Source organism: Mandrillus leucophaeus, unplaced genomic scaffold, assembly GCF_000951045.1.
Source record: "Mandrillus leucophaeus isolate KB7577 unplaced genomic scaffold, Mleu.le_1.0 Scaffold643, whole genome shotgun sequence".
NCBI lineage: Eukaryota > Metazoa > Chordata > Mammalia > Primates > Cercopithecidae > Mandrillus > Mandrillus leucophaeus.
The window spans coordinates 431296-458452 of record NW_012106953.1 but is presented as its reverse complement, the minus strand read 5'-3'; the positions used below and the strand labels follow the sequence as shown (position 1 = coordinate 458452).

The following is a 27157-nucleotide window of genomic DNA, read 5'->3' as shown; positions in this document are numbered from 1 at the left end:
TTACTCCATCATCTTCCTCTTCAGCTGCTTTATCCTTCTGTTTGAAATTTGATGAAACATCCCTGTTACTTAGCATCGGGGGAGGTTTTCTGAAGAGACAGTTTTTTTAATTCAACAACAGTTGGGTTAGTAACAATACTGTTTCCTCTGTGCCCAGCGACAAGCTAAGCACTTTTGTAAGTGCTCAGTAAGCCTGCTCAGGTAAGCCTGTGTAACACAGAGGCACCTGCCGCCACCACCGCAGGGCGCTGGAAGGTGCAGGGCAGCAGGCCCCTGGCTGCCTGGCTAGGCCTCTGCTCCTTTTCTTCTTCTTCATCTATAGCCTGGATTCCTTAGCTTGGACCTCAGAAATGGTCATTTTAATTCCTCAGTCAGGTTGAGGAAAAGGCTACCTCATAATGCTTAAGCTAAAGGGTTGATTTCATCAGAAACTACTAAATGCAATGCATGACGCCTGAGTAGGACACATGTCAACCGATGGGCTGTAGGCTGGGCTTCACACCGAGTGTGAGTGCTTTGCTGATGGGATTCCCCTGTGCTTTTCAGACTTTGCCTGGCTCTAGAATGCATAGACTCTGTTTTTATTCACTTTTATTTGAGAAGTTTCCCATATTCCTCCCCTGTCTCAACTCCTTGGAATTGGCTCTGGTTAAGGTAGTTGGGTTAGGAAAAGAAAGTGGAAGCCCTCTGGGCTCTGCTTCCCCTCTTCCCCACCAAATCCCCACAGCCTGGTCTCACCTCCTCTTCCAGCTTGATGACCCTGGCCTGGGCATTGCTCAAAGCCTGGTCCAGGATCTCAATGTGTCTCCGATGGTCCTCACTTGCAGTCCGCACTGCTGCTAACTCCATTTCTAATTTCTCCTTTTCCTTCAAGAATTCTTTGTCTAGAAGGGAAACAAGAACAAAACTACCTCTATCAGAAATTGCTCACCCTCTGGGCTCATGGCCAGTCTACATCTGGCAAGGATTAAAAATAAAAAGCATGCAAATAGCGGAGGACTGAATTGCTGTTTCTGCTCCCTTTTAACAGCGGTGGTATGGAAGGTAACGGTTTTCTCAAAAACCACTGTCAACGCTAGATACATTCCAGGCCACATTGTGAACAGTACACAAAGAACCAGTGACCCCATATTCTCGATAACTCACTTCTCTACAACACTGACTTTCATACTTCAAATTAATCTTGTATCTACGATTACATTTTATGCTTACAACCTTCCTTGCTTCCATTTTCCAAATCTGTGATGAAAGAGTGGGTAATATTAATAATAATATTAACATTCTCATTCACAGAAAAATAAACCAAGTCCAGAGAGGTAAGCTCTTTGCCTGAGGTTAGACAGCAGAGGGGAGCATCAAGGTCAGGCCTCCAATCTCCGGGTAGATCCTCTTCCCATATGACCTGGCCCCACAATTTATCCTTTTCCTGCTGAAAAGGGGAAAGGGACAAGGCTTTAAATTTAGGAAAACTGCTTTTCTCTCATTCAATGATAATGTAATGATGGCGATCACTGCCTCTCTTTGCATGTAGGAAGCCAAGGCTGGTGCGCTCTTAGTTACCCATCATCCTATACAGACTTCTCTACTGTTTTAGCTTAAGCAGGCAGTCGATAGTGTCATGGGATGAGCATTTCTTATTGAAAATACTTTTCATGTTGCAAAAGCAATATGTTGTTTTTTAAAAATAAGACTCTTTAGATACGTTGCTTATAATATGGAAAAACTTGAACAAACAATACATAAGAGATTGGCCAAATAAACTTCTAGAAACTCTCTGATAGGATGCAGCCATTAAAATTAAATAAGAGAATACTAGTGACATGAAAAAAAGTCTCCTTATTGAAAACAGGTAGTTACAAAACCGTATGCATACTATTCCGTATTTATAGAAAATGAGGCATAGAATTACAATAGTAGCAGCAACAATAGTAGTTAGAAATGGATTTCTGTGTGCCCACACCATTGCAATATTCCATACTGGCTATCTCAATCCTCCTAGCAACCCACACTGAACCATAAAGAACCCAAGTCTGGAAGTGACACCAGTGGTTAACAGTGTTTGCATGCATTCACATTTCCGCCTATATGCATTCGTTAATTTAACGAATAGTTATCAGACATTAAGGACCAGCACTATGTGTTCTGAAGCAATAGAAAGAATGCAGCACACTAACAGGGCAGAAAAATGTGGTTTTAAATATAGAGCATGGAAATTAAAATGACACTATAAGGCTGCAAATATCAGATAAACTCACAACTTTAGAGCCAGAAAGGATCACAGGAAACATCAACATCCAGTTCTCCCTCTTTTGCTTCACTGCTGAGAAGAGGAAAGCCCTGAGGAGCAAAGGCACTTGTCCAGGGTCTCCCAGCCAGTGGGGACAGAGCCAGGGCCAGAATCTGGTTTTCCTGATGTCCCAGTACACTGTCCTTCCTTCTTGACTGCACAACCCTTGCATCGTCGAATTATGTCAACGGAATCAGAGGGCAATGGAACAGCTTCTGAATCGACAGACTGAAGGAGCTGACTTGTAAAGCTAAGCGGTGGCTCTGCTTCCTAGAAGCAATGGCATCCCCTGAAAACAAGATGAGGCCACCAAGATCCCGACTCAGAGCACAGCATTATTTCTGGGTTCTTTATGCCCCACTGCAGTGACCCTCTGCACTGCCCCTTCTCCCTTTCTGTGGCATTTGAAATGGTGCCTCTGAAACTTCCTTCCCAATCCGTGGAAAACAGGCATGTGAGAGACCTAAACAAAGGGGTTGGTGGCAGCCCACTAGTGCTACCCACCCCCATCCACAGCCCTGAAGGGACCAAAGCACCTCACTTTGTGCAAAGTCACTGATATTTGACCACCTAATCCTAGGTTTGGACAACATCTCAATGGTCATAGTGCCTGCTGGCCTTGTCCAAGCTCTGGAGGGCACTCAGGCATTACTAAGCAGGCATCCTGGAAATGAACCTCAGGATCTCAGAGCTTCTACCTGGTTATCAACCTAAGCATAAACATTCTTCTCTTTGTTGAGGGCCACCAAGTATACACTGATGTTGACAAGAAGCAGTAAAATGAAAGTCTGAACTCAAGAATAGAAGCCACAACCAAAGTTTCTCATGTTCTGTAGATCAGTGATGACTATTATTTATTGTTATATCACAATGATAGCTATTTAGATAGTCCTGAGTCAACAAACATCCCACCCCTCCAACACCCCCCTGCCACATACATACATGATCTCAGCGTTTGCTATTTGCTTGATAAGCAGTATCATATTGTAGCTAAAGAAAGGATTTTAGCATGAGAAAGACCTGGATTCAAATCCTAGGCTCACTACTTTATAATTATGAGGCCTCAGGTGAGGTATTTAACCTCTCTGTGCCTCAGCTCCCTCATCTATCAAATGGCAATGGTAACATCTACATCACAGTGTTGTTATAATGATGCTTATAAAGTATAAAGGGACCTGAGTACTCAGGACTTTGTTTTAGTTATTATTGATTCCCTGGGCCAATAAGAGCGCCTGGCTCAAAAATATTGTTGAATGAATGAATGAGTCTTTATTATGTGCCAAGTTCAGTGTCCACAGAACAATAAATCATAGCTCCTGTTAGCTGTTAGGTATTCAGTATCCTCGTGATCTCCTAACAGCCTTTGTTATACAGTTGTCCACTCGACCTTCGAGCCCACTGCTCACTTACAAGCCGCTACACACCAGATGGCTGGTACTGACCATGGATACCTCTGGTTCCTTCCTCTGCCCAGGCTCCCTAAACCCCACAGTGTACACTACAGACAAACGTGGAGATTGGACAAAAGCTACATTCGTTTCTGGAGTGTTTTGCAGACCTCTGAAATTCATGAGTCAAACATCTCTGTCCTGAATTTGGTGACTTTAGACTTAAAGCTCCAGCATCATCACTTAGTATCACTCATACTGGTTAAGAACTCCTTGTCCACTGATAGGCAGTAGTGTTGTCAATTATAAAGTTTTAAAAACAATGTTCATGACAATAGTAATAACAATATCTTCCCATGTTTGTTGAGTAAGTACTGTGTTTCAGGAATGGTTAATTATAGTAGTCTCTTTATTCTAAGTTTTCTGTAGGAGGTAGGCAACATAATTCTTATTTTCCAGCTGAGGAAAATGCCACTAAAAAAAGGGTAAGTAACTTGCCCACAGAGGTGATGATCATCAATGGCAGAAATAGAAGTTGCATTTATATCTAATGTGTGTTCACAAACACGGCCCTGTACTGCTCCTCCTCTCCAAGCACGCATAGGGATAGAAGAGATCCATTACAACATAGCTTACTATTGCACAGATATAAGTTATGTCACAGGTCATATATCTCTGAAAACATAGCAATTACATTCACATGTGTATCCATTTACAAATATTAACTAATGAAGCATCTACTACACAGAGGCATCAGAGTACTGGTTAAAAGCATGGGTCTAGAATCAAACTGCCTGGGTTCATACCCAGCTCTTCCACTTATGGTTCTGTGACTAGGGTAGTAAACAAATCTCTTTGTGCTTCAGTTTCTTTGCCTTTAAAGTAAGCATCACAATAGTACCTATTTCAAAAGGCATACAGTAAGTTCCCAATGAATGTCAACTTTGATAACACTGCGGTTATTATTGTTGTTACAGGAAGTATGATAAATTCTGGGGCTGTGAGGTGAGTAGGATATAGCATTCTGTACCTGATCTGGTGGGAAAAGATGCAAAGACGTGGGCAAAGGCAATGTGACAAGGTGCTCTAACAGATGCAGGCACAGGGTGCTGTGAGAACACAGGAAGGACAACTAACCCAGGGCAGGGAATGAACAAGATGGGGTTTCAAGGCAGTCAGCCTACAAGGTGGGCTAGCTATGCTCCCCAACTCTTGGAGACATGGGGACCATGAAGTGTATCAGACTCACTCAGAGGAGTCATCCTTTGGGAGATAACAAGGGACAGTCCCACAGTGAAACCACCTCATAAGAAGGTCCTTCAGTTTATTAGCTAAGCCTCTTCAGATGGATCTCAAGAAAGACAAGTCTCGTGATGAATTTTTGGTAGGGCTCCAATATATATACTGAGAATTCCTAGAACAGGCAAGTTGACACAAGGGAATTCTTGCCCAGAATGGTCTGTTTACTCAGTGGATATGAATTACCCTGAACTGTGTGGCGTAGGGAGCTGTTTAGCTTGATGGCTCTCGTCCCATTTACATAGAAGGATGTCTGCTCATACACTGTTTACTCTTAAGCACAGCGATGGCACAGGCTTTGTGGCCAGGCCGACCTGGTTTGATTTTGGCACCTTCGCACAGCAGCTCACCTTGGACACATGACTTTACCTCTCTGAGACTCCATCTCCTCAGATGAAACTCACAAGATCTATTTTGCAGAACTGCAGGTGAGGATTAAAATAAGTATCAGTAAAATGCCTACCACAGGACTTGGCACATAATACTAATACTTGATAAATCACAACAAGAGCTAATATACATTCCTGGGGACTTACCATGTCCCAGTCACTGTTCCAAGAGCTTTAAAACATATAATCCTCCCATAAGCCCCATTTGACAAATAGAAAACTGAAGCAAAGCAAGCTATGACACTTGTACAATGTCGAATGGTGGTCCCATTTGTGTCTCCCTTGCTTGAGGAAAGAACACAACTGGTAGAAAGAAATAGGTCCAATAATTCAAAGATGTCCCCTTTCTGTCTTACCCTTCTTTTTTGTCACTTCTGGGTAAGGTTCCAAGTGGACACCCTGCTGACACTGTTTCTGTGATTACTATCTGAGCACTAAGCCTAACTGCCAGCTGAACCGTGGGACAGAAGACCCCGTTCTACCGTCTTAGCCACTTCTGTTAGGAAATACTGAGGGTGGATGTGTGTATAAGGTCAGGGCTCTATGTGCTGTGCTACAGCTTCAAATTCAGTGCTCCCACTTACGGCTGGGGCTTCTGAGGACAGCAAACCTGTAAGCCAGTACTTCCTACATAGGAATTCATTTCTATGGTTTTCTGATACAATGAATTTTTGAGAAGTTTTTCCCTACCCCACGTAACTGGAGAGATAGAGGAGTCCAGCTACTGCCTGCTTGATTAAGGAGTGTCTAAGTCACTGGAGTGCTTGGTAAGTAAAAGATAGGTGTTTGCTATGGTTTGAATATGGTCCCCCCAATTTCTTGTGTTAGAAACTTAATCCCCACTGTAACAGTATTAAGAGGTGGGGCCTTTAAGAGACGATTAGGCCATGAGGGTTCAGCCCTCATGAATTAATTAATGCTGTTACTGTAGGAGTAGGTTGGTTATTGTGGGAATAGGCTACTCACTTAAAAAATGAGTTCTGCTTGATTCTGTCTCATGGGATCACTTCTGCCTTCCGCCCTTTGGCCATGCAATAATGCAGCACAAGGCCCTCACCAGGTGCCAGCACCATGCTCTTGGACTTGCCAGCCTCCTGAACTATGAATCAAATAAACTTCTATTGTTTGTAAATTACCCAGTCTGTGGTATTCTGTTACAGCAGCAGAAAATGAACTAAGACAGTATTCTGTTCCTTTTTCAGCTGGAATCAAGGTTTGATCCTTAACCAACTGGGTTGGGGGGGTTTGGATCTCTCAGAGAGAGAGTGAGAGAGAGAGGAGAGAGAGGAGAGAGAGAGAGAGGCGTATGAATGCATAAAAATAGGCCAAGCTAATTCTGTTCAAGCTCCAAATTCCAAATACCCCCATAATGATACATAACTAGCCCATTTTGGCACCTGCTTCTGGAGAGTCAGGTATCTCTCTGGCACTTCTCGAGGAAGGTTCTTGGATGTGGGAAGAGGTGGTGGTGGTGACAGAGTTAAAGCAGGAGGAGGCAGGCACAACAATGAACCTCAGAAATGCCAATGACTGATTTTAGAGGTACAGTCTCTGGGAGTCTCTGAGTGAAGACAGCTTAAAGGGCCTTACGAGAGAGGAAGCCACAAAGGAGAGGCCGAGTAGGAAGACTGAGGGGAGCCATGTACAACAATGTCCAGGCCCTCTATGTACCATGCTGGAGCCCCAAGTCCAGCACTGGCGGTTCACTCAGAAAATGAACCTGTGTGAAGAGGCCAATGCTTCCTAACCTGGAATGCTCTATGACATAGACAAGTTTCCTGCTATCTGCCCAGCTAGTCCAGTGCTGATCAACACCAAGGGCATCAATTCTGTTAACTAGAAGCTTCTCCACAATGCTGCTGAAATGAAATCCTCTTATGAAAAGATGTCCAAATAATTATCTGCCACATTATCCCTCCCTAATGTTTCTCCTCCATTTCTTCTTCCTCAGTGATCCCTCAGCTCCAAGGTCCCTGGCACCATATCTGATAATACTAAACAGATGTTGGAGAGGATTCTATTTCAAGGGACAGCTACAATTTATAGAGTAATTGAAGGGTCAGATTTATTAGACAGTCCTTGTTGATACCAAAGGTAATTTGTTTTTTTCTGAGGTTGTGGGTGTGGAAAGACAATAGGAAGATATTTCATTTACATTACTGTCTACAAAACTATTTAGGTTCCTTCTGCCTCAAAGATACTCCACACTCAAGTGCCCCTTCTTAACATCTGCCCCCACCTCCTCACCCCAGTTTGAGTCGAACTGATGAACATAGAAAGACTCAAAAAAGTAGAATCCAAAAAGAGCACTGTTTGCAAACACATACGAGTGATCTATTCACATGAGGCTTATTTGATGCAAAACAACATGAAACACGATCTACTTTTTACAGCCACACATGAATTCACAAACAGAAAAGTAATATGATACAACGTTGACCGTAGAAGTCGCTGGTTTGATTTTTTGTTATCTTTTTAAAATTGCTGATGGTTTCTTGGGTAAGGAGCCTTGTTATTTGGGGAAAGGGTCTTCAGCTTTCTGCTGTCCCTGAGTTCTGGTGCAGATTACCAGGGTTCTGCCAGGCGGCTGGATACACAGGCTGCAAGTTGAGTGATTAAGTGGGTCTATTCACAAACAGGAACACTCCAGCGAGGGCTGGTTTTAAATGGCGGAGACAGTGGAGTGTTTTTAAATGAGTTCTGTAATAAGGAAAGTTAAGAAGGGGAATTCAAACCAAACTGTTCTGCAGAGCCCCGGGAGAGGGAGAGGGAAGGGAGGGAAGGAAGAGAAGAGACGCTGTGGCCAAGTGGGAAGGAGAGGAATTCTGAAGATGAACCCATCTCAGCCAGAAATTTCTTCAGCTGTCCTGCATTTTACGTATTACACTTCCACACTATCTGAACAAGAGTTCTGAGTTTGAAAGCTACTAGTTTAGTCATTACAAAAGAGATAAAGATTTGTGGAAATGGCTTCTGTTAAAATGTGGGGAAGAAATCTTCCGGAGAGAGGGATAATATGGGAAAATGAGGTAAAGCCTAAAGTGCAATGGATTTAATCAAACTCTGTTGCCTAAATGTAAAAGAATAGCAATGTCCCTGTTGACAGAGTGCTGTACAGCAAAATTCTTCTAAACTGTTAATTACTTTTCAAGGCCCACCCTAAAGGCTACAGGCTTCTCCCCCAACCCACTTTTCTTTTTGAGGTGGGGGTTCTTTTGAGTGTGGTTCTCTAACAGGTCCTTGCCACATTCTGCCTTGCACTCCAGGTCCAGTGACTGACGTGTGTCTGTCTCATTTTTCCTACTGGATGTCTTCATAGTGACTGAGCTGTCTGCCTTCACAGTGCGTCGAAACCCTTCTATCTTGATAGGACTTTAAAGATCTAACATAACTGATGTGTCTTATATGTGAAGAAATATAAGTTTAGGCAACAGTTTATTGAATAAGAGGATGCTGTTGGTATATAATCAAATTCTAACTGAGTCTTTAAAACAGTTTCCAAATACTTGTTACTGGAAAGCAACAAAGCCTAACCACAGAATCCTCTATTGGTCTAATATAGGAAAACAACACATTTTTGTCTTAACATAGTTATAAAATTTTTATTATTTTATATAATTTATCTATTGCTCTTATCCAGAACCCACAGTGAGTTAAAGCATCAAAAGTAAGATATCTCAAGTACGATTTGGTAAAATATTTACTTTACTCTCTACCTGTAAAAGTTCTCTGAAATACAATTTTCTCTGATCTAGTCATTCTTCACATTGCATTTTACTTCTGGAAATTGTGCTTACACATTTAGGTATAATTCACAGGTTTTTTTACCCACCCAAGCTTATTACATATGCAGTTTACAAACTTGCTTGACTGAGGAGACACCCATTCATCCAGCTCAGCTTCCAAATGTACTGCTCAACCTTTCACTTTATTTTGTTTTACCTGAAATAAAAAAGTACTGCTACTTCGACAGCACTGCTGACAGCATAAAAACAAACTAGACAATGAATAATAATGCCACATAAATATAGGATGCACAGGGCTCTTGGTTTTGACTATACATATACTCGTAATTCCATTTTAAATCAAACCTGAAGATTTAAACTTTTTGTAACCACCACTGAAGAAAAGGGCTTTTTTGCCTTCTTTTTTCTTTCTTTCTTTTTTTGAGACACAGTCTGGCTCTGTGGCCCAGGGTGGAGTGCAGTGGTGGCATCTCGGCTCAGTGCAACCTCTGCTTTCTGGGCTCAAGCGATTCTCCCGCCCCGGCCTCCAGAATAACTGGGATTACAGGTGCATGCCACCATGCCCAGCTAATTTTTGTATTTTTAGTAGAGATGGGGTTTCGTGGTGTTGGCTAGGCTGGTTTCGAACTCCTGACCTCAAGTAATCAGCCCGCCTCAGCCTCCCAAAGTGCTGGGATTACAGGTGTGAGTCACCATGCCTGGCCTTGCCTTCTCTTTTCTTAATATAAAAAACTGACACTTCTAATCGCAGATATGACAAAGTAAGACCCTCCTAGACGACTTGGCTCCTGTGCAGAGAACAACCATAAAACCTGGCCATAATATAAAGAATAATGATCAGAAGGTGTTAAAATGTGAACAGAAGCAGACAGTTTCTGGTGGGGAGTAGCAGCTGGCTTACAGAGGTGAAGAGAAGCCATACTAGCTATACAAATTATGTACCTTGATTGTGCTCATTGTTACATTTCAAGATACAGGACATTTAAAAGTGTAAATTTTATTGGATGTAAATAATGTCTTAATTAAAGTCAATTTAGGTATAAAACAAATCTAGGTATATATATAATATGTATATAACATGTATATACTTATATTTGTTTTAACTAAGGCATTATTATAATGTGTGTGTGTGTATATATATATACATATATATATATATGTTTTTAAGTGGCCCCTCTGAATGGCAAATATGGCTTAACCAAAGCTTGCCCCAAAGACAGAAGTTATGCTGGGGAAATCATTACATCTGGCGGAAAAAGTTGTTTATGCTAGGACTGATCAGGGATAAAGAAATGCGTTGTCTACAATTATATTCTTTCTCTTCTTTTAACTTCTGCAACCCCTCCCACTGTCATTTTTGCAACTTGCTTTGAATAGATTCCTTTTTTTCCCTTCTTTCTACCAAACCAGTCTTTGTAAGCAAAAAGAAAATTAGTAACAGATGCAAGCTTATTTTTAATGGTCTAAGACCAAATTTTCTGGACTTAAAACAAACACTTTGTCCCCTCAAAAGTTCTCTGAATCCATTAAGATACAGCTGTAGGCTCTCACTATAATTCATGAACTAAAAATAGTTTTGAAAACTAATTGTAAGAAACCACACCACAGAGTTACTCGTTGTATTCTGCTTATTTTTTAATTTTTATCATCCAGAGAATAAAGTTTGACTTCACAGACATTTTGAGAAAGCTTGCTTGCTTGCTTTCTTTCTTTCTTTCTTTCTTTTCTTTCTTTTTCTTTCTCTCTCTCTCTCTCTTTCTCTCCTTTCTCTCTTTCTCTCTTTCTCTCTTTCTTTCTTAACTCTAAGCTCTATTCTGGTCTCAAGGAAATAAATCTGAGGCAGGGGGTATCTGAAGAGGATATACTGAATTATCCAACAAGACCTTTTATTATAATTGGCTCTAGTTCAAAGATAGATGTAAAAACCAAAGGCGCAGAATGTTAATTCCAGTAGTTGGAACTCACTTGAGAAGATCTGAACACATTAGTATTAAGTCACAGCACTGGGCTAAATAATTTGCAACCAAGTAAGTCTTCTAGTATAAAAATTTTCTGGTATAAAAACTTTGTTCATTTACCATCCAGGATCCTTCGCAGTGTAAAATCATGAAATCCTTGGTCAATCCCAGAGCCGACAGAATTGACCTTCTGGAAAAGGGGAAGGAAAAAATAAGAAAACGGAGGTCCTAATTCTAGTTGTGGTTTAGCCATTAAACACTTGCTCACTCTGGCTGCAGTTTCTTCTTTGCAAAATGTGAACGCTACACTAATGAGCTCTAAAGCCACCAGGAGTTCAACATTGCCACCTCTCACATTCTAATATCTCTCCACTTGCCTGGTCCATAGGAGATGGCTTCCCCACGGCAGTTCAGTATGAGTTTGGGCTCCAGAATCGAATGACTTAGGTTCAAAATCTATCTGCTTCACTTTATCAGCCTGTATGACCATGGACAAGTTACTTAATCTTCCTGGGCCTCAATTTCTCCATCTGTAAAATACCTGCAATACTTACCTCAAAGGTTTGTTTGGAACAGTAAAAGAGACAATGTACCTGTGAGGGCTAGCGGAGTGCTTGGCTCACAGTAAGTGCTCAGTTAGTGTTCAATTAGTGTTGGCAGCTGTTACCGTTGTTAAATGACCACAGCCGGGCTGGCCTGAACCAGGTAGGACCCGAAGGATGGAAACTGGGGAGCAAACCTGCAACTCCACCTGAGCATACACTTGTAACCAGCAGCTCCACAGCCTCCAAAGACACGGACACTGGTGGCGGCCATCAGATGGCTGGTTAGTGGGCTCTGGTTCTGAAGACACGTGCATTGCTGGTAACCACACTTGTAACCTTTAAGGTACTCTCCAAATCTGATATCCAGATCTGCAGACCTCATTTCACAGTAGGATGCTTATGGTGAGAATTTATGGAACCACTGGCAGAGGCACCCCTAAGACCTCAATACCCAGCCGATTAACTATCATGGCTAACCACAGGGTTAGTCCTGCCCCGCCCTTTCTCCATCATTAGCTAATTTTGAATCCTCACTGGGTAACTAAAATTTTTGACTGCATTTCTGTGTCTTAGTTTTCTCTGTTTTTCTAAAATGATAATAATTATGTTCCCCTGATGTGGGATTAAGACAGAAAATAACAATTATATCTTGATTTACACATTAAGGCAATTTACAAAGATCTAGGGAATACTTTTAAAGTTCTTTATTTTGCATCCTCCTTCAATATTTTCTCCTTTTGTTACGGTTCCTTCTTCTCCCTTTTCCATGACTAGTTCCTGGAATTGAGGTCGGCAAAGTATGACCTGCAGGCCAAACCCAGCCCACAGCCTGTTTTGGTAAACAGGGTTTTTATTAGAACATGGCTACACCCATTTGTTTATGATCATCTATGGTGGCTTTGGGGCTACAGGGACAGAGTTGAGTAGCTGTGGCTCTCAAAGCCTGAAATATTTACCAGCTGGCCCTTAACAGAAAGAGTTTGCTGACTTGCGGCCTAAAATACAGTGAGTTGATAGTAGATAGCCTATATGACTGTTTGCTTGAATCAATGATAATGATCATTTCATTCGACGTCCAGCAAATATTTATTAAATGCCTCTAAGTGCCAGGCACTATGCCAGGTTCTGAACATACAATGATTGGGACTCTAATGTGAAGATGACAGGCAGGGCCCCTCCCCTTATGGTGTGTATAGTTTAGTTGGGGAAGATAGAAAAGGATTATCCAAACAATTACTTATTTATATTTATTTATAGTTGTGATGAGTGTTTACAGTGGAAAAAAGTACACAGTGCTGGGGGAGTATATAAAAGGAAGATCTAACTGTGTCTCAGGAACTCCTCCCTAAGCAACTACCATTTAATTTAAGCTTAGGCCTGAACATGGGTTTCTTGGTTCTGAATTGTTAGGGAAAGCAAGGGTTCCCTGATGCCAGAAGAAATGCAAATGGATTTCAGTATGTTTTCCAGTTTGTGCTTACTCCATCCATCTATCTGGCTATGTAGTGCAAGGAATGCTGAAAAGTTTAAGATGCTTAATTTTTCAGCCTTATATATAACAGGAAAGCCAAGCAAATAAATAATTTTAAAACCAACAACGTGAAAATCATAACCCATGTTTAGTTGTTAAAGGCCAGACATCAACACGTGACCAAGAGGCACTTCTTCAATCAGCTCCATTCTTTAAGCATGGCAAATCAGAGCTTAATTTGAGCCTAAATTGAGTAACATTAATTTTCACACTTGGGCAGGAGATTTGATTGAACATAAACAGATACCCTGCAGGCTGTGCGCGCTTCTGGTTGTCATGTAGGTTTGAAGTTTCTCAGTGCTGCCTGTCAAGGTTGATCAAGTGGGCTTAAGCACTCACATGCTTTGCTTTCCAAAGTCAGTAAGGCTCAATAAACCATGCAGGCATTCTTTGGGAACACGTCCCACTCTCCTACCCTGAAAGTTGGCAGGTCCTTCTGGAGAAGGTGCATGCCAAAATAGATGCAAGAAGGCAGGGAGAAGTGTTGCAGAATACATGTATTTTATAAACTCTGCTTCACATTTCCTATCACTGGTTAGTCCTCAGAGCTCTGGTGGCTAAACTGGAAGATTCATTCTTCTATTACTTTAAAGGAAATAGAGGTGCAGGCAGATTAACCATCTAACTTCAGGTCTCTGAGACTGTTAGTAAGACACCAGGCCTCAGGAGATGTGGCAGCTGATCCAAGACAATTTGCTGGAGCCTGGACCTACAAAACTTTGATTTTAGAACTGCATAGTCCTACTATATGTAAGGGTCATCTCTCAGGAGAATCAGTTAAGACAACTTTCTTGATCAAAATGATGTCACCCTGGCAGGCTTCTTGGACAATCCTTCCCCTCTGCCCATGGTGCAGATCTGCAGTGTCCAGCATGGTCTATGGATTGGTCAGTGTGAGCACCTGGCCAGTGGTTACCAAAACCTTTATATGCCAGACCAATTCTCACCTCCATCATATCCACAGCAGGGTAAATGAGAAGTTAAAGGAGCCAAAAATGGACTATACTAGCATCACCTTTCTTGAGAAATACTATTGTTCTTAATAATGAAAGACTCCCATTATCTGGATATTCTTCTATTCTTAAAAAAAAAAAAAAAAAAAGAAGAAAGAATGCAGAAAAAGAAATTCAGCTATTTTCAAATTGCTTTTATTCTGATAGTAGTTTGTTTAATAATTTTGCCCTAAAGTCTTGAAATAACAGAGGATTACCCGGGGTTTCTCTCAACATGACTGGAACATTGAGTTTAAAAGAATATTTTTATACTGACGCTACATAAAGATAATTTCAAGCCTATTGTCACTAGGATTTTCCACTTTTATTCATTCTCTCAATAAACATTAATTGGATGCCAGGTACATGAAGATGCAAGGGGTTTTAGTGGGGGATGAATACTGGTAAAGAAAGTCTACAGTTCTCCCATTTAGTGGAGTGTCACCCAAATAAATCATGACCTTACAGGTTGCAGAATAAGTGCTGTAACAGGAGCTTCGCCCCAAGGAGCCCAGAGTCAGGAGGAGCTGCAAGCACTAGTGCTGGTTGGCCCATGAGAGGCGGTAAATCAGTGTGTTCACATGTGACAACATCTATCCTTCCTTCCTAATGATGCTTGATAGAAACCCACAGCATCTGATGTAATGAAACCTAATGAGGATTCAGAATAATCTCCTTATGCTCTATGTGGGTCAACAGAATAAATGTTTATGTCATTTTAATTTCTGATCCGTGGTTCACACAAGACCTTATAGAAATACAAAAACCAGGAGGGATTTTCTTTTAGGAAATTATTTTAGTCTCTTTTTAGGTTCTATAAGAGACAGAAAACGAAAATAGCTAAAATAAGATTCAAGGGTAAGATGATTGCCGGCTACACTGAAAACAGCAAATTATTATTTTTAAAACAATATGGTCCAACACATTTTTTTCCAGTTAATTTTTAAACCCACAAGAATTTTAAGGGAAATCAAATGCATATAGTTCGGACTCATTTACACTCGTGACTCTTCAGTATGTTGTTTTAAACAAATCATTGAATGTCCAAGAAATCTTCTTGTTAAATGATGAGAGGTGCATCATTTAACAGCCAGAATCTTAACTTATACAAACTTGAGTTTAACCAGATATGTGAAACCTGCAGTGCCCAGCAAATCCCAAAGCGGTGGAGATAGGCTCTTGTGCAACCTTTAAACATGACTTGGGTTTATTCCAGAATAACACAAACATGCCAGAGCTAATCAGGTCCCACTCAATTCAAGAACACGACAAAGCTTCAACATATCTATTTAAAAACCCCAATAAAATGAAATTTCATTTCTACCAGTTTCTTCACATCTAATGTTTTATTTTTCGCTTTCTGGCCTAGAGCTGATGGGAATTCTGCAGAGCTATCCATTTTCAGAAAGAAACAGTTTCAAAAAGTTTCTGTGACTGAGAAGACACAGCTAAGAATGGTAAGAGGTATTTCCAGGAGTTCTGCCTTTAGCAGACAGTAACCTGCCTCTGGTGTGCATGTGTGTATGTGACAAATGGGAAAAATGAGAACCTTAGTTAAGTTGAGGCACAAAGAAGCCCGAGTTTCTCACAGCCAGACCAAACAGGAGGGCTAGAGGCCCTGGTTTTCAGGAGCAATTTGGCTTTGACATCACCATCCTATAAGCTATAAAAACATGTGGAAAAACAAACAAGCAAGACCAGAAAATTCACAGACAAACAAAAAGTTGAATTCCTCCAAAGAGAATGTTACAATACCATGAGGTGACAGGGGAAAAACATTCCTCAAGGGCATCAAGCTCCTAAGCACTTAATTCCTCAAGATTTTTGGTATAGACAAATCTCATGACTGGGAGGAACACAATGAGCCTGTTTCATGTCCACTTCAGTCTTTAGAATTAAGTAGTCATTACCCAGGCAGTCCACCAAGGCCTTCATAAAACTCCAACTTAAGAGCAGAGTTCAGTTTTTAGAAGAAAACTACCCTGAGCAGAGGGAAATGTTTAAATCTGGCCAGGAAGGACTTCTTCCCTCTATTAACTGGGAGATCTTTCAAGTCCCACCTGCTGCTTGAACTGCAAGAGTCGGTTGAGTGTTCTTAGACTTGGATGCCTAGCCTCTGTGTGAACACCTAGCAGAAAAGCTGAGCATGTTATTCTCTACTTCCCCCTTCCCTCTGACTCTCCCATTGCCAAGGTGGCTGGCAAGAGCTTCACAACCTAACTTTGACTTCTTGGTATGTATTACCCTGAGATATAACTTTTTTTTTTTTTTTTTTTGAGACGGAGTCTTGTTCTGTCACCCAGGCTGGAGTGCAACGGCGTGATCTTGGCTCACTCCAAGCTCCGCTTCCTGGGTTCATGCCATTCTCCTGCCTCAGCCTCCCGAGTAGCTGGGACTACAGGCGCCCACCAGCACGCCCGGCTAATTTTCTGTATTTTTAGTAGACACAGGGTTTCATCGTGTTAGCCAGGATGGTCTCAATCTCCTGACCTCATGATCCACCCGCCTCGGCCTCCCAAAGTGCTGGGATTACAGGCGTGAGCCACGGCGCCCGGCCCGAGATACAACTTTTATTGCAGTCTTGCCTTTCTTTTAACCAAGTGCTAGAATTCCAAAAAACTCACTCGAAAAGGATGGCTTCCCTTAAGTGGGCAATATTTATAATTATAATCACTAGGGGTTTGAAATTTATTCTAACAATAGGGTTTCTGAACCAATACACAGATAATGGAACACATTAATAACTAGGAAGAGAGGCAGTAATTCATGCCTGCCATTCTGTACCCACACGCTAAATGAAAGCCTGCCAGAGAGCACCATCCAACCTTCTGCCTATCTTTGCACCTATTGTTATACCTGTTCACTGAGCTCTGGGTTGCAAGGTGAGATGACGAATATGTTCAAACCTTAAGTCATTAACTAATCCCAACCTCCTCCTGCTGCATTTTATTGGTAAAGGGTGATCATCCATCCAGCTGCTCCAGTCACATCCCTTTCTCTCACTGCCATTATTCAACTGGTCAACCAAGTCCTACTAATTTATCATTTGTTTATCTGTCCCCTACTCTTCCTCGCTATTTCCACTGGCTTAGTTCATGACCTCTCCATCTCCTCCCCAGATACTGTACTGAAATACCTGCTAACTAGTCTCCTTGCCTGTAGGATAGTCCCTCATGAATTTCTCCTCTGTTCTGCCTCCCAAGTTAGCTTCCTAAATATGTGCCTTGGAAACAATGAAATCATACTCACAATTTGAAGAAAACATTGGTGAATATTATTATAACCTGGGAGGGTAACAAGTATTTCTAAGCATGACAGAAAACCTAGAAGGCATAAATATAGTCACTTAAAAACATCTTCTGTAAAATAAAGAATAAAGATTAAAAACAACTGGAGAAAATATCTGTGACATATATATGTGGGGGACATGCTAATTTACTTAATAAAAGAATTTTTACAACTCACTAAGAAAACAACCTAACTATAAATTTGAAATAACATCTTGAGTCCATCCCTTGGCCACACTAGGAGAGGAAAAACTAATGTAAATAATTATAAAGCTGTGAAGGCACAAAGTGTCCTGCAAAGATTAGGTGTAAGAAAAATGGTTAGGTGTCACCATTACCAAACCTGCTTCAAATGCTCTGCCTCGATTCAATTACACTACATATCGACACTGCGATCCTTTAAGCAGTTGAAAAATGCCTCTGGTCTCTTGTTTTTGCCTTCAGAACACAGTGGAGCATATTTGCACAGAACAAATAATTCCCTGTCAAGCTGGAAGGGCCTCTTTGCTTGATAATTGATGTTTCAGCTTTTAGCCAGAAGGTTAAAGTCTTTCTGAAGAACATTTCTGAGTTCACGCAGCACTAAACCCTATTACTCCATTATTCCATACTAACCTTGGCTGGGAGGCCAGAACAATGCCCATGAGGTGAAACTGACTGGTTTTTCCATTTTGACCTGAACTAAGTGATCAAATTATGTCCCCTGACAAGAAGGCAAAGTATCCACAGAGTGCACAACACTGGCATTGCTGACATACCTGCCAAAGACACTAACTACACCTAGGCATGCGGTCATCCAGAAGGAACGTGTCACGATCCTAAACGCAAGTAGTAAAGACAATTCACCTTTCAAATGAAACCGAGGTGAGATCTATTGCACCCACGGGAAGAGATATAAGATAAATTTTGTTACAAAACCAAGCAATTCAAAGTGCTGATATAGTCTTTTATGTGAATCTGGAACATGGGCCAATCATCTGAGGCCACAAAAGTATCCCAGGCAAAAGCCCTAGACAGTATTAGTGTCCATTTGCAAAAAATTGAATTTAAAAAATAGAGCTAGTATTAATAGCCAGAATGCAATCGTGAATCAATCTGGGGGACACACAGGAGGTTAAACCTAACCAAACAGTATTTGAAATTAGAAAATTTAACCAATTATTTTCCAGTCTTTAAAATGTAGGGCTGCATTGAGGAACCCACACGTCAGAAGACCACTATCATAAGACAGATGGCTAGTGTCTGAATACATTACTTTTTGTTGTTCCAAATTGTCTTAACTTTGTGAGCACTTACTCATAATCTCATTGAGAATTATGATATAGATATGAATTCAATTTTCAGAAAAAGACAGTTGGATTTTAAAGTTTCTGGCTAGTGCAATGAATCTGTAGAAATTCAAACCTTGACCAATGGTTTCTCAAAATCCATTTGATTCTATCATTTGCCTCTGCTAAAATTAATAAAATATTCTCCCAATAAATCAAGGCTTACAAACAACTGTTCATTATTCCTGGCTGAAGTGGGCTCAGTGACTTCTGGAAATGAGTGTCACACATGGAGATATATAATGCGATCACTCAGATAGCTTGCACACTGGCAAGGGGCAGCCAGTCTAGAACTCCACAACCTACACGAGGACAAAACCTCCCCAGAAAGAACCAAACCCCATCACTAGGCCGCCTTCCATTTTCTGAAGAAAAAGGGTTGTAACTTATCTGAAGTAGTGAGTGCCAGGACATGCTGTGATGTTGCTATTGCTTGAAGGGTATTATAGAGAGACAGAGAGAAACTGTAGGTCAGAGGGACAGAATAAACATTACTAAAGCAACATAGAGTGACCTCAGCTTTGTCTCGGGTAGACCTAGGAGGGCATCATCTGAGGCCAATAGGTTGTATGCTAAATTAACAAACTAAAAGCAAACAGCACAAAACCCACTTGAAACTAATATGATTCTTCCCTCAGGCCCTCGTTTTTAAACAAACAAACTTTGAGATAAATAAATAAGTGGAAACTCACTCTGGGAAGCATAATGCCCCTCTGCAGCTTTGTCTTCGTGCCCTTCGTATTCCCTGCTGGAGAGCTGCCTGTTGGCAGTCTCTAGTCGATCTATGAACAAAGAGGAAATGATTACAAAGAAATGTATATGGATTGAAGTCATCATTTAACCAAGAAATGAAATAGGTGCCAAGAGCTGGGGAGGAAGAGATGCTCAGGCAGGAGCTCAAAACTGAACAACTTGGGGACAGACAGTAACTATGTCCCAAAATATCAAAAGAAAAGGCTTCAGACGCCACAGTGTCTTTATGCGATCTAAAGACAAATGACGTGCACCAGCAGCATGCAGCTAGGGACAGGTGCTGAGAAAAACCACCTCACTGCCTTCAAGGCCAGCAAACCCGATTTGAAGTGTTCACAAAGACAGTCTCCTTGGCCTCAAACCCAGCCCTAGTCTAATCTTGATCATCACCTATATATTTTAGCCAGTGACAGCTCTCTGTATCTTAGAATCAAAGAAATAAAAATAACAAATACCAAAAAAAGTCAAAATGACCTAATGTACGAAGACTGTACACAGCAACTTCTATGTTTGCTCAAACCACTTGGTAAATCTTTCATTATTCAATAAATAATCCAACTCAACTAGTATTCACTGGATGCAGATGACACCCAACCCAAAAGAGTTTGTAGCAAGAGAAAAGGTGGGATCTAGCTACTGGGTACTACCAGGACATGGAGTGTTTTGACATATGAAGCAACTGAAAATGGCTTGGCTGAAGGTAAAGTAACATTTATAGGTTAACTCATTGTGCACATGGGAGATGGCCAAAATCCAACAGCAGGTGACTCCTATCTTTCAGCAAGTTTATTGTCTACTTATTTCACAACTGTGGGGATTTTTTCCCCCCGAGGGAAAATATGTCTAGCTCTGTCTTCTATGGTCCACCTAGCAATAGTTAAGTGCTACTTTTCAAAGCACGCTACCAAATGACAGCCCCATGTGGAAAGGGTTGTGCGTCTAACATTGATCTTTTCAAACATTCAGATTCTCACCACCATGAATCGCGGTTGAGTACTTTTAAAGCAAGAAGGAGCCACAAACAGAATCCCTTCCTTTAACAGACTCATGCATACAGGCTGTCACTTCCAAAGCTCGATGCTGCAATATACAACCCACAAGGCAGAAGAGAACAATGCTGCTTTTTCAGCACCTCCTCCCTTCCCCAGACGGTTGAAATATACAACAGGCAGACTAGCACCTGTGGCAAAGCATTCTGGCCCCAAAGTTGTGCTTTTAGCTACACAGGTGGTTTAGGTAGAGAGAACATGAATAAACATGCCTCGGAGGTCTCTGTTGAAATCATGAAGTCTTCTAATCTCGCCTTCCAATTTGTTTCTCATCGCCTTGTCCAGTGACTCTCGCTTGGTGGTAGACTTGACCAGACTTTCATAGGCTTCCGAAATTCTCTGAAGTTCTTTTTCAAACTAAAAGAAAGAACTGGCATTAAAGTGGTACCTTTGACATTCATGCTGGTGTCCTGGTAAAACGGATTCTTAGACATTGCAGTGTGAAGGCTGTATCTTCAATGCAGTCTTTCTGCATCTGAAGTGTCATGTGTACCAAATTGTATAATCGATTTCACTCCCCCACCTGCTCTCCAAAGACTACATTAGGATCCTGTAAATTACAGGCTCACAAGTCTGGCCGAACTGTCTGATGTCACCTTGTAAAAGTCCCTCTGTACCAATATCAGAAAGGGGTAAATCTAAACATAACTTAAATCTCTTACACTTTTAATGGCAATTTATAGCTATTATGATTATTCCCAGTTAACATCAGGAAAATAGTAAAGTACAAAAAAACTAAAGGACTATAATTAGAACCCAAGTTTCCAGACTCCAAGTAGAGTGCACTTTCCAGAGACACTCCTATCTGTCCCCAAAGGAACGTAAAATCCACTGGAGGAAAGGCTTCATTACCTAGTATTTTTATTCCTTTGTCTATGAAATTATCTATATGGCAGACTGCTCAGGCCTGTAATCCCAGCACTTTGGGAGGCCGAGGTGGGTGGATCACCTGAGGTCAGGAGTTTGAGAACAGTCTGGCCAACATGGTGAAACCCCGCCTCTACTAAAAATACAAATATTAGCCAGGCATGGTGGTGGGTACCTGTAACCCCAGCTACTTGGGAGGCTGAGGTGGGAGGATCGCTTGAGCCTGGGAGGCGAAGGTTGCAGTAAGCAAGATCATGTTACTGCTCTACAGCCTGGGCAACAGAGTGAGATTCCATCTCACAAAAAGAAAAAAAGAAAAAAAAGGATTAATGGACATGTACCTAATCATAAACAAATATATCACAGAATCACAGAAAACCTCTTTATATTCAGCAATTGATAGCCAAGAAATTAAAACCATTTAAAAAAATATTTCACTAAATCAAAAACTAACTGGGGAAGCCTTTAATCTATGGCACATATAAATTGATAACAAGTAGCTCTATTCTAACAGGAGTTTGATATAACAGTCTGGTTTTTATGTAGATATCAACAAATCCCATTATATTGTTATGTAACATAAATGCAAGAGAAAGGGTAAAGACCAGGTGAGGGTGCCTGCAAACATGGACGGATGCTTGATGAGATGCTGCTAAGGTCAGAATCATAGGCAAAACTGATGGGGTTGAAAGCACTAGCGCCCTTCACTGGGTCCCAGATCAGAGCCATGTTTTCAGTGCTTCCACAGGACAGCAATGGCACCAGGAGCCAGGGACCCTCTTTTCTGAGCCCCAACTGCCCGGATCAGAAAGTCCCTGCCCAGACTCCTATAAATAATATATATCCAAACAGATATTCATTGTTTGCTTACATGTCAGGTGTTTTTCCAGATGCTAAGGATACAGAAATAAGGAAGGCAATTCCTGGTCTTTAGGAGCTAAGAGTCTTAAGTTGGCCTGTAAATATTTCAGAGAAATGGTAGTACAGGGATGAGGGCAAGGTAGAAGTGGCAGGAGGTAGGGCCAAAAGGAAGGACTTTAAATTATGGGCAGGGGAGGCTTAGTGGGGGTGAGAGGTACTGGGGAAGGAAGATTCTAACTCTGATCTCATCCAAGTTCTCATAGAGACAAAACTAACAGATGGGGTTGGAGGGTGGGGGTTTGTGGGAGAGGAGGTAGAAGAGATATCCAGGTAAAAAGCTTATGTAAATAGCTCAATGACAGATGACAAGGGCCTGAACTATGACACTAAAAGGGCAAATTCCAAAGACACTAATGAGTAGAATCAGCAGGTTTTGGTGACTGGGTGCAGACAGTAAGGAAGCAAGCAAGCAAGTACAACATAAACATTCACAGCTTAGAAGATGGGGTAAGGAGACTTAACCAAGATAAATGATTATAAGAGAACCAAGCTCACTAAAGAAAGAAAACCAGTCTGGGTTTGGAGATACCATGTTTGAGGAACCTGATGCACATATTGGCGAAGATTTCCAGTTAGGAGGTGAACATACAAGTCTAAAAGCCAGGAGAGTGGCTGCGGTGTCCTCAATGTACAGATGACAGATGACATCAGAAAGCAGGGACCACTCAGGGAGATAAACAGAAGATTAGAGGGCCAAAAAAGCATTCACGCCAAAGGAGGGGAGGGGCACCAGGGAAAAAGACTGAAGCTAGTGGACCCGTAGGAGCCTAGAAGCCAAAGACTTAAAAACATGAGAGAGACTGTGGTCAGCACCCTCAGAGGTTACAGAGCAGCCAGGATATGGCTGAGAAGAGGCTGATGAATAGGCTGGAGGGCACCAGGGCTTCTGCTGAGCAGCAGCTAACTAGAGCTGAGCTGAGAAAACCAAGGCTCCTTTCGGTACCACCTTATGTTCCCAAAGGCCTCCTTATACCAGAGTTGGTTCTTCCCTGGTCCCCTCATTTCAACAAGGCCTTTCTGATTCGTCCACAGATATCATGAACCGCTGGTAATGCAGCAGCACAGAGGACAGTATGTCCTAAATCCTGTTCATAGCCTTACCATGAATTATGATCCTGTCTTCAAATTTTATTTACCAAAGAGATGGCTCCCAGACACACTCACACTTCTCTGCTGATTTTATCTATAAAAGGTGGCCTTTGCTTTCAGACAGCCGGGCATGTCACAGGAACAGTCCCCATCAAGACCAAAGGGTATCTTCAAGTCACCAGGGAAGCTGAGAGTACCACACACTCTTGAGGCATCCACCATGAGTGGTGTTCGGGCTTCCAGCCCAGAACAACTAGCGATGCTTCCTTAACTACACCCACAGGGACCCTTCCCTTGGTATGATTTTATAGTATATTTGACCTGTTGTATTTCCCTCATTGGAATTCTAATCTGCATCTATACTTTGCGGCTCTGATTCGACTGCTAACTCCTTGAGGGTAGAATAGCTCTTACTGTCCTAGAACTATGCCTTGCCCATAACAAAATACTGACTAATTAATCTTTAAATGTGTAACTTCTACAGACAGACTTGGACGCTGAATCATGCATTCTTTCCTTTTACTCAAAGAACTTCCCTCTGCATACCGTCAAAGGAAACTTCAAGATCCCTACCACGATATAGTTTACTATCTCAAATCCTAAAACAATCAAGACCTGACATATGGTTATGTGCTTAGAAGGGACCTAGAGAAAAAACAAGGGTCTTAGTTCAGAACAAGGTAACTCCTATGAGAACTGATAGCTGTAATGGTAGAGAAAGACTAATCTCCTTCAGTGCGTGCTATGGATATGGTTTGTCCCCACCAAAACTCATGTTGAAATTTGACCCCCAGTGTGGTGACACTGGGAGGTGGGACCTAGTGGGAAGTGTTTGGGTCATGGGTGAGGGTCCCTCATGAATGGCTTGGTGCCTTTCTCGCAGCAGTGAGATTAGATTGGATTTTGCAGGAATAGATTAGTCCCCATGAGAGCAGGTTGTTATGAGGAAGGACGCGCTCTTCAAGTTTTGCCTCTTTATACATGTCTGCTTCCCCTTTGACCTTCTGCCACGTTGTGACACAGCATAAAAGCCCTTGCTGGAAGCCAAGAAGATACCAGCATCATGCTTTTCAAACTTCCCAGCCTGCAGAATCATGAGCTAAATAAATCACTCCTCTTTATAAATTACCCAGTCTCAGATATTCAGTTATAACAACACAAAAGGGAATAAACAAGTATGGTTGCAGAGGACAGAGTTATGAGTAAATATAGGAAGTTAAATATATGCAGGGTTTTTTGGTTTTTGATTTTTTGACAGTCTCACTCCATCACCTAGGCTGGAGTGCAGTGACACAATCTCGGCTCACTGCAAACTCCACCTCCTGGGTTCAAGTGATTCTCATGCCTCAACCTCCAGGGCAGCTGGAATTACAGGGGTGCATCACCATGGCTGGCTAATTTTTGTATTTTCTTTTTTTTTTTTTTTTAAGTAGAGATGGGGTTTCACCATGTTAGCCAGGCTGGTCTCGAATTCCTGATCTCAAATGATCCATCTGCCTTGGACTCCCACAGTGCTGGGATTACAGGCGTGAGCCGCCGCACCCGGCTGAGATGCAGATTTTGACTCAACATAAAGAAGTATTTCCTAACTACATTTTCCAGAAGTGTAGTATACCCATTAGTGAGCTTCTCTTCTCTGGAAGCATTCAAGTAAAAGATGAACACCTCCTTTCAGAGAATGACACAAGGATTACTAAGGAATGGGAAGTTGAAGTAGACTCATTTCAAGAATTTTAAGACTGAAGCTTTTTATTTCTGACTGTACACTCCTTCAGAGTAAAACCACACCTTCTTCTTTCTATTTCTCCATGTTCAGAACATTTTAAGCACCCTCTGATATTTGTTAAAGATACAGGAGGGTTAGATAGGCTGGTTTGACACAAAAACTATCCAGACCAGCTCAGACTCTGAGTACAGTGCAGGAGGGGAATCCTGGTTTACCTTCCCAGCTCTCATTCTCCTTTTTGGCCTAGGTGTCAGGGAGCTCTTAGGCCAGGCCGTAAGAATCCCTGCAATCACAGAAATACACTCGATGTCCCAGAGACAGAACTACAAGCAGAGCAGAAAATAAGCAAATGGACAGAGAAGGCCCTGAGAAAATCTCAGCCATTCCAAGCTCCAGATACTGGTTTTTTCCCTGAGCACCTTCACGTGCAACACTGAGGGATGCGCAGGACCAAAGAAAGGCATGCTGTGCAAGCCACAGACTGACCAATCAAAGCCACCTTTGTTTCACTCACAAAAGAGGGTCTTCACTAAAGCAAGCCTGGGGTAACTTAATGCTTGGCCCTCTCCCATCAAATGCCCGTCTATTCCCTGATGGCTTTCGAGGCCAACCCACTCAACAGCCCACAATCCGGCCCTGGTAGAGACTCCATCGTTAATTAAGTTTCAGAGAAACTGGGAGGCAAAAAATGCAAAAAACCTAACCAAAAGGAAAGACTGAAAACAAAAGCTCTTTCTGGGGGTCCTTGACCATCATTCCAACATTAACAGTGATAATCACTACCTTGTGCCTCTTTGGAAATAGGGTCTTCATATCTAGGCTGGGATTTGACAGTCTCTGAATTTAATCATTCTCTTCTGCTGTTTTCCTGGCACAGTATGCATAGGCTAAACTCTGCAATTAAAAATTCATCTATTTTTAGTTCTGCCCTTACAATGCATCTCTGCAAGGGCCAAAACATTCTCAATGCTGCGAGGAACTCAGATGGGATCAAACTGTGGGCATAGCGGGGTCATATCCTACAACATCGTGCAGCAGGCCTACCCCAAACAGGGGTCACATCCATGCCAGGAGAACTGGCAGCTATCATCCCTGAGAAGCAAAGCTGTCACCTCATCTGACCACCCTCTCTCCAGACGTAAGGCTCAGGCAGCTGCTAAGAACGCTGAGTGACAAAGCTGGGGATGAGGGAGGATCTGGGACTAGGGTGACCTTAGGAACGCAAGGCCCAATACGTCACGAAGTTCATGCAACTCTTGTGTCTCTTGATACTCGTTGTCAAGAACAGCAATCCCACTTGTGATAAACATGGCAAGTATCCATCAAAATCTGAGGTTTTGAATCGATAATTCCAGTTTTACATATGACAGATTAGTATAGTACAGTAAGTCCTCACGTAACATCATTGACAGGTTCTTGGAAACTGCAACTTCAAGTAAAATGACACATAGCAGGCCCCCAAATAACATCAGTGTTTTCAACTTCATTTCATTGTGATGTTGATGAGGAAAAAATTGGCTTTGCTTAAAACTGTAGTTTCCAAGAACCTATTGATGTTATTAAGTGAGAACTTACTGTACTTGTAGAACAACTTATAACATTCAAGGGACTGAAAAAGTTTTGAGTTCACGAAGGGACACAGCTTTTGATTTGTCTCCTCTTCCAGAAGTCATCAAAATCCTTTCGGCCACAACTTTTAAGAACCATCCTTGGTGCAGGAATATTGAGACACTGGGAGATTAAACCATTTTAGTTTTCAAAATGGAAATGTGCATCAAAATCAAGAAAGAGATGTATGCTATAGGTCAATAAAAAGTACATGTTTAATACCAGCACTTTGGGAGGCTGAGGTGGGCAGATCACGAGGTCAGGAGATCAAGACCATCCTGGCCAACATGGTGAAACCCCATCTCTACTAAAACACACACAGACACAAAATTAGCCAGGCATGGTGGTGCACGCCTGTAGTCCCAGCTACTCGGGAGGCTGAGGCAGGAGAATC

At 41.8% G+C, this 27157-nt stretch overlaps 1 protein-coding gene across 3 annotated transcripts in view; it reads right to left on the bottom strand.

The window, feature by feature from the left end:
* The window catches only part of AMOTL1 (angiomotin like 1), a 188692-nt gene that overhangs the window by 25701 nt on the left and 135834 nt on the right, over nt 1–27157 (bottom strand). For all 3 annotated transcript variants that reach the window (XM_012000930.1, XM_012000931.1, XM_012000932.1), the window contains 3 exons: nt 20765–20909; nt 19443–19532; nt 739–884 (listed from right to left, as the gene is read on the bottom strand). In XM_012000930.1, coding sequence (XP_011856320.1) covers nt 739–884; nt 19443–19532; nt 20765–20909 — 381 coding nt within the window. The remainder of the gene's footprint in view (nt 1–738; nt 885–19442; nt 19533–20764; nt 20910–27157) is intronic.